Genomic DNA, 8439 nt, shown 5'->3' with positions numbered 1-8439 from the left:
CTGGGCAAAAGCTTAGTTCAAATGTAACATGTACCGTGCGCAATTGACGTAAAAGAAAGGCATACCTAGAAAGAGTACTAATAATTGATGTATATGCAATAAAATGGTAAATAAATAATCTATGATAACCCTAGATGACAGCAAAAAGGTTAAAAATTGTTTTTAGTAAGTATAAACGGGTAAGAAAAATAATTCGTGAAACTTACTACTTGAGTTGGCACTGGTCGCAGGTGTAGTTGACATGGGAGTTACAAACAGGCTTATGGCAATTGCCACACAAAAGCTTGGTCCTGACATTAGAAGAAGAAGGGCAGAGAGGGCATCTGTTGCGCTTTTCACTTCGTTTTGGAGTGTCTGGACTCTCGTCTTCGGGCTCTTGTACCGCAAAAACAGAGCAAATGAGGTATGTCAAGTCCCTTGGGAGGTACCTCTTGTTTGCGAGTCTTGAAAGTGCTGCATCACGGGCGAGTTCCATGGCCAATTCCGCAGAAAATTGCCTCCTGTTATACAAGGTGTTGTCAGGCAAATTTTGGTGGATAAAAAAGGAATTATTCACAAAAAGATTGATAATCCCATAGAAGACACATACGGGCCACCTCCAGGTCTTCCTGCTGCAGGTCAGGGCAGAACATATCTGATTGAACGTGTCAACTCCTCCCTTTGTGGCATTATAAAACATGTGCATGTGATTTTTATGATCCTCAATAACTGTGGGATTGTGATGAACTGTGGAAAGAATCTGGATCCTTTTCGTCGGCTTGACACGTTGGCACAAAACGGTGACCTTGTCCTTGTAATTATACGTGGCAACAGATTCGCCTAATTCCATGGGCGTTGACAGCAACACAGTAGGCAGGTATGGTTTTGGACGAATATTACCAACTAAATGCATCCCACGTTCACGGAGAGCCTTGGCTAGTGGCAGGGAAGTAAACCAGTTGTCCGTCGTAACAATACGCCCAGCCTTCCTGAAGGGTCGGGTTAGCTCCAACGTGAAGTATTCTCCCAAGGGCGTACTTGTATTGGTAGTTCCCTTGCCCAGGTAGGGAATGGCATTGCACATGTAGAACGTGTCTGCATCACATGCCATAACTAACTTGATGCCATACCTAAGAGAAAAGAAAACAAAATCAAAGAAACAATAAATATAAAGAAAACAAAATAAAAGAAACAATAAATATAAAGAAAACAAAATAAAAGAAACAATAAATATAAGGAAAACAAAATAAAAGAAACAATAAATATAAAGAAAACAAAATAAAAGAAACAATAAATATAAAGAAAACAAAATAAAAAACAATAAATATAAAGAAAACAAAATAAAAGAAACAATAAATATAAAGAAAACAAAACTAGACCTATAAAAAAATTTAAAAAATTGCATATATATCAAAAAAATTAAACATATTGCATATATATATATATCTATCTATCATATATATATATATATATATATATATATATATATATATATATATATATATATATATATATATAAATAAAACTTTTTACATACTTTGCTGGTTTATTCGGGATGTACATCCTGAAACGGCACCGTCCCCTGAAGCCGAGGAGCTGCTCATCCACAGTGAGATGCCCACTGGGTTCATAGTTGGCAATGCAATTGGCAATGACCTGGTCCCACAAATTCCTTATGGGAGCAAATTTGTCATGTGTCACACGCTGCTCCCTCGTGGCAATGCTGTCAAAACGTAGGGCCCTCTGAATAAAGGCGAAGCGGCGCTCACTCATGATGCTCATGTAGAAGGGACATCCTAGAGACTTAGAGAACATTTCTTCCGCTGTCAGATGATTGTCCTTCCGTGCCCCTGTCATGATGAGGATCCCAATGAAGGCACGTAACTCCATGAGGGTCACATCCTTGAAGGTGGGGTCATTTTGCCGCTTGTATTTGTTCCGTAGGGTTAGGATTTTGTCGTTGGTGTGGATGACCACTTCTGCAAGCATTATATATGTCAAAAATTTGTCAAACACTTCAGCAGGAGTCCTACACCCGAAGACAGCCATGGTAAGACCGGCACTGTCAAACTGGTCAATCTTCAAGATTGGTGGCATTGTTGGGTTTGGCTCTGAGTGCCACTTCGTGTTGTCCCTAGCCATGTAAGAGTTATCCGGCAATCTCTTCAATGCCACACCTTTTGCAGGGCAAAGAGGTCCTCTCCTCCTTTTCCTACTCCTAATCTCCACGGGACTAAGATCAGGCACAGGAACCGCAGGATACGCTGAAGAAGGCCCAGGAGACGCTGAAGAAGGCCCAGGATACGCTGAAGAAGGCCCAGGATACGCTGAAGAAGGCCCAGGAGACGCTGAAGAAGGCACAGGAGATTCTGCAGGAGTCACAGGAACAACGGAAACAAGACGAACTGCGTGCGAGACAGCAAAATCATGTCTCTCTTCATGCGCTGTTTCCGCTACTTCAGCAGCCAAAAGTTGATCCTCGTTTTCCTCACGCAGCAAGGTTTCATTGTCGACCAGGTCGTCTTGGATAGTGTCTTCTTCAAAGGTAAGGGTCAAAGGCTCTTCTTCATCACTACTGACGAAAAGGAGCTCCAAAAACTCCTCCTCCTTGAGATATTTCTTCGCCATGCTGAAAATCTGAAAACAGGAAAGAATAGAAAATTAGAAATTAGCCTCAAAATCACATTCTTGCTGCTTTCAAAACAAAATGGCGATTGGTACAAGTACCTACACCATTCACTGATATGTTCCGATAGACACAATTACATTATTTCACTAAATAATAATACAGTAATGTAAAATACAAAATGTTTGCGTATGCGTGACATACCCCTGTTACGGTAGCGTGGTTGCTAATATGCAACAATTCCAACTTTGGAGGCCGATATCTGGCGAATGCGTCGGAGTAGAGAAGTGGCGAATGTTTCCTGCGATGAAGCTGGTGGGCAACTAACGGCTCCTGGGTAGACAGGCCAGAGCCTGCAAGGCGTCTATGCGCAGAAACGAAAAAACAAGTTTTTGCTCCGCGTCCCGGCCAAATCCGACACCACGCTACCTATCCAGGGCTATAGGAACTGGTCATATCGCATCTACTGAATGCATGCAGACCAAGGAAAGCAGACCAAGGAGAGAGGCACAGTAAGTTGGTGTGAACCCTTTCAATAGTTCTGTGACATCTATGAATCGCCTTCTATTCCCAGTGCCAGTATCAAAAACGAGTTGCACACCTAAGTTTGGAGCATAATATAGAAGTATGAAGAATATGTCACTGTCTGGACTTCAAACCCGAACAAATTTGTATCCTTCATCCTTGGCATAGGTTGAATAGAGAATGACACGTAAATCAGTCTCTTCCTGGGTCTAGTCAAGAGATTCAATTTGAAATGCAGTGATCTTCTCATTGTCTGCCCTGAGTTCGTACGCCTTGCCCTTACAAACTAAGATAAGCTTCTTCTTCTCTACCTTCGATATATTCTCCTCTATGCACCAAACCCTCAGGAGTAATTCAATGAGCTGAGTTTTATTGTCGTCATTACTCAAGATCTCTTTCCAGTTATCTGGTCGCCTTGTGTTTTCTCCACTAACCAAACGTTTTTCTCCTGAGCCAAGATTATGAGTAGCTGGGTCTTTTCCTAGCATTAATTAATAAAACTTTAAATAATAGATTGCAAAGTGCATTTATTGATGGGCACTGTAGTGAGTGTAGGAATAAATGTGGTGTTCCTAATAGTAGTGTTATTGGCCTATTATTTTTCATCCAATATACATATATGTGTGGTTTAGCTTGGAAAACCAGCTCGTTTCATATGCAGATGATGCTACTCTCTTTGCATTAATTCAATCTTCTAAATGTATAGTATATCTGGGGTTACGGATTCCTAGATACAGGTATAGCTAAATTTGGTGGATAGTGCACATTATGGTGTATGAATCTGTACCCTAACACAACCTAAATTATAACCATGATTAGGTCAAGAACAATGGCTCCTCAAGATCCAGACCTATTGAAAAAGACATTCAGTCTATTTCTTCTTCATTCTCTTATTGAGGAAGTCTTTTAAGATTTTTGGTGATCAATCTATCCTGAAGAAATATTTTAATTTTTTCATCCTACCCTAGTTTGAGCATTGTTCTCCAGCCTGGTCGTCAGCTGAAGACTCACATCCTAATTTGCTTGACACAAACTTTAGGTCGATTATTTCTTTTTTAATCCTGATCTTGAGGTAAACATTTAATGCCGTAGTCCAGCTATATTTTTCATCCACGTTCCCCCCCCCCCCCTTTTTTTTTTTTTCAACAATTCCGACCATTATTTGTATTCAGACCTTACCAAACTGTACCATCCCGTACGTAGTACTAGGTATACAATTACTAATACTCTTGCCTTCTCCATCATAAGGCTCAACACTAAACAGTATTCAAGGAGTGGAATTATCTTCCAAATCAGGCAATTGAATCTATGGAACTTCAGAACTTCAAACTTAAAGCAAATAATTTTATGTTCAATGGCTTGACGTAAGTCTCTTCATTATTTTCATATTACAGATCTATTCTAACCTTGTTACTGATCATAAGATATTATATATATTATCTATTCATCACATCTCATAAATAATTTATTTTCTCATTTCATTTTCTTACTGGGTTATTTTCTCTCTTGAAAACCTTGGACATTCGGCTTTTCCAGCTATGGTTGTAGCATTGCTAATAATAATGATAATAATAGTATTAATAATAATAATAATAATAATAATAATAATAAGTTTTATACATATATATATATATATATATATATATATATATATATATATATATATACATATATATATATGTATATATATATATATATATATATATATATATATATATATATATATATATATATACATATATATATATGTATATATATATATATATATATATATATATATATATATATATATATATATATATATATATATATATATATTCTCAATCGGTGCCGTACTCTCAAGAAAATATTTTCCTGGTCTGTCTAGACCTGGAGACCTACGATGTTACCGTCATACATCATTTCATTTAAGCATGAACTATGTTAGTGCTTCCTGTCCCCTACAGGGAAGAGTCATACTAGACTCTGGAAAAAGTCTCGAGGAGTACATAATAACTATGGATGACAAAATGACAAGCTTGTATAGTGGTCTCGCCCTATACTTTATAAAGCTAAGTTTGTATAAGAGTCACCAATGTCAGTATGAATTTGTGACACCTTCCGCAATATGACTACTCTATTAACTATTGGATAACGGTTGTATCCGCATAGGAACAAATTTTGCCTCTCTGCCACTATCCCGTTAGGGTACCACGTCAACCCTTCCTAAGGAAGGGTTAAATTGAGTGGACTTTTGCTTGAATCAGGGAACAGTCTTAAAAGACATACCATGATAGAAATATCCATATTTTAATCTTAATGCTCAGTACATTTCTAATAAAATGAGCGTGGGCGAGTAAGTTCACTATGAACTGGTTTATTAAAAGCTAATAAACGTACATATCAGATCAACATTTATAAAATTTATAAAATGTGGATGATATGCGTTAAAGCATAAAGAAAAACAGTCAACAGAAAATATTGTTTCATCTACTAGGAAACAGATTTGCCACTTCAATTGAATTATTAATAATAATGATATAGTCTGTATACTGTTTATTTACATTAGCGTAAGAAACGCTTGGCACAAGTGTCCGTATTATGCTATAGTTCACCGACGTCAATGGAACAGTTCGTAAGGACACTTTCGTGGCCTATCGCTCAGTGTGTAGTAACATACAGTGACTACACACGCACTCTCTTAATTAATCGTCCCAAATTAATTACACTGGTCCTCGCAGATTTAAAACAGAAGGTTAAAGAATTCTACCTGCTTCTACCACAGACCTCTTAAGTTGCTCCACTTGCTTCGCATAGTGCATAAAGAACACCTTGGATGACTACCAGCCGGTGTACAAAAAAGGATGTTCAAAGTCCATATGATTAAAGAAATTTTATGGAAGAGGCAACTTTCCTTGGATCATGACTAACGGGTGTACTCTCTGGATCCGTTCTGCGAATAACACGGGTGATTTTCGCCCTTAGTTATAGAGAACTTTGAACCCAGGGTTTCTCTTCTGAACAGCTGTTCTCCCATAAAGTCTGAAGTTCGATGAAGATAGACCTTTAGGCGTCTTCCTTCAGAGGGCAGATTCTCTAGGTACCCCACCTGTTGGTGGGTAGCTTGTTCCTGGTTAGAAACGTTGGGTCTGGAAATAGATTCAGTTCTCCCTCCAAGAACTGGACGTAGCCTTCCTCTTTAGAGAGAGCCACTATTTCACTAACTCTGGCCCCAAAAGCGAGTACAAACAGAAATATGACCTAAATTAAAAACCTTCTAGGCGCATTCCTCATTGTTCATTATTTATATTCAATGAAGAATAATATCTAATGACCATGCAAAGGGTCTTTGGAGGCGCTGAAGGGCTAAGCCCAGCATGGGCCTTTGTAGTTCATTAAGAACGTCGTTAGAAAGGTCGACCTGTAAGGCATATGGTATCTGACTTGTCAAGGCAGGCTTGAACAATAGAATTGTGTTGGCTGCTAAACCTTGCTCATGAAGGTGAATGAAGAATGATAAATAGGAATCTGTCGAGATTTCTTTTGGTTTTTTCGCATTGACAAAGGATATCTGTTTCTTCCCTGAAGCATTATAATATCTTCTGGTTTCCTCCAAAAGTTTAAACTGACTTTTAACACCGAATCTTTTTCTCATCGCTAAGGAGAGAAAATCATGAGATGTAGGTTCCGTGTTTTCTGTGATGAAGCGAAGACAGTCGAGTTTTGTACTCGCTGAGACAGGGATGGATCTGGTAGCGGTACGAATTTTAGTCGTAGTTCCAATGCAAGAGGGAACCACACGCTATTTGGCCACTTGTGGGCCACTATTGCTGCTTTCCCTTTGAAGGATCTCAGCTTATCGAGAATCTTCAAAAGGAGGTTGTGCGGAGGGAACAGATAAATATGGAACCATCTGTTCCAGTCTAGGGACATAGCGTCCACTGCCTCCGCTACCGGATCCTCTATGGGGACACGTAACAATCTATTTTCTTGTTGTCTTTCGTCGCAAATAGGTCTATCTGCAGCTCCGGGACTTGGCTCGTGATGAAGGAGAACGATCCTGCGTCAAGGGACCATTCTGACTCTATAGGTGTAAACCTGGATAGAGCGTCCTCTGTCACAGTGCGGAACCCTTGAATGTGAAATGCTGACAGGTGCCATTTCTTTCATTCCGCCAAACGGAATATGACCAACATCACTTGGTTGATTTGAGGTGACCTCGACCCTTGTCGATTCAGGCATCTCACTATCACCTTGCTGTCTAGAACCAGTCTTATGTGGGTCGAGTGGCGAGGAGATACTTTCTTTAGTGTCAAAAGTATTGCCATGGCTTCTAGAAAGTTGATGTGAAATGACTTGAAAAGATTGGACCAAGCTCCTTGGACTCTCTTCTGATGAGAGTGACCTCCCCAGCCTTCCTTTGAGGTGTTTGTGTGGATAGTTACTGACGGGGGAGGAGGTTGAAGAGGTATTGATCTCTTCAACTGCTCGGCATTGGACCACGGCTTGAGAAGCGTTCACAGTCGAGTCGGTAGAGGTCTTTTAGATCTCTTCGCGTATTTGATGCGTATTTTCTCCAGACTCCTGTTGTATCCTTTAGCTGTGCTCTTAGCACTGGGTCTATTATCGAAGCAAACTGTAGAGAGCCCAGCACTCTCTCCTGTTCGTGTCTTGATATCCGTTTCGATTTCAATAGTCTCTTGACAGATCCTGCTATTTCTTTCCTCTTCTTCCCAGGAATGGAAAGTCGATGTGACTCCAAATTCCAGTGGATTCCCAGCCACTAAAATTTTTGAGCTGGAGAAAGTCGAGACTTTTTGATGTTGACCTTGAATCCCAGATGTTCCAGGAACTGGATCACTATCTTAGAAGCTTGCATTCATTCTGTCCTGGATGCTGCCCACACCAGCCAGTCGCCCAAGTAGGCTACTACTTGGACCCCCTATAGGCGTAATTGATGGGCGGCTGCGTTCGCGAGCTTCGTGAAAATCCTTGGGGCTATGTTTAGCACAAAAGGCATGGCTCTGAAGGGGTAAAGTTTTCTATGTAACTTGAAGCCTAGGTAGGAGGAGAGGTGACGATTAACTGGAACGTGCCAATAAGCATCAGACAAGTCTATAGAAACAGCAAATGCCCTTTTGGGCAGTTAGGTCCTTATTGTGTTGAAGTGTGAGCATTCTGAACTTGTAGTTCACTATGAACTTGTTGAGTGGCGACAAGTCTAGAATGACTCTGAGTTTTTCTGAGTCCTTCTTTGGTACACAAAAAAGCCTTCCTTGGAATTTGATGGACTTAACTATACGGATTACTCTTTTGTCTAAGAGCTCTCG

General features: G+C 39.9%; 1 protein-coding gene across 1 annotated transcript; it reads right to left on the bottom strand.

Moving 5' to 3' along the window:
- Positions 1-223: 223 nt before the first annotated feature.
- LOC137642149 (piggyBac transposable element-derived protein 4-like) lies at positions 224-1663 on the bottom strand (the record flags this gene model as incomplete). Its single annotated transcript, XM_068374689.1, has 2 exons — positions 1517-1663; positions 224-1109 (listed from the first exon to the last, which is right to left on the bottom strand). Coding segments are annotated over exons 1-2 (912 nt in total), but the record flags the coding sequence as incomplete, so codon positions are not given.
- Positions 1664-8439: the final 6776 nt, after the last annotated feature.

The sequence above is a fragment of the Palaemon carinicauda genome, chromosome 6 (genome assembly GCF_036898095.1).
Source record: "Palaemon carinicauda isolate YSFRI2023 chromosome 6, ASM3689809v2, whole genome shotgun sequence".
Taxonomy (NCBI): Eukaryota; Metazoa; Arthropoda; class Malacostraca; order Decapoda; family Palaemonidae; genus Palaemon; species Palaemon carinicauda.
Note: the sequence above shows the minus strand (reverse complement) of the source record. Positions and strands in the feature narration are given on the sequence as shown.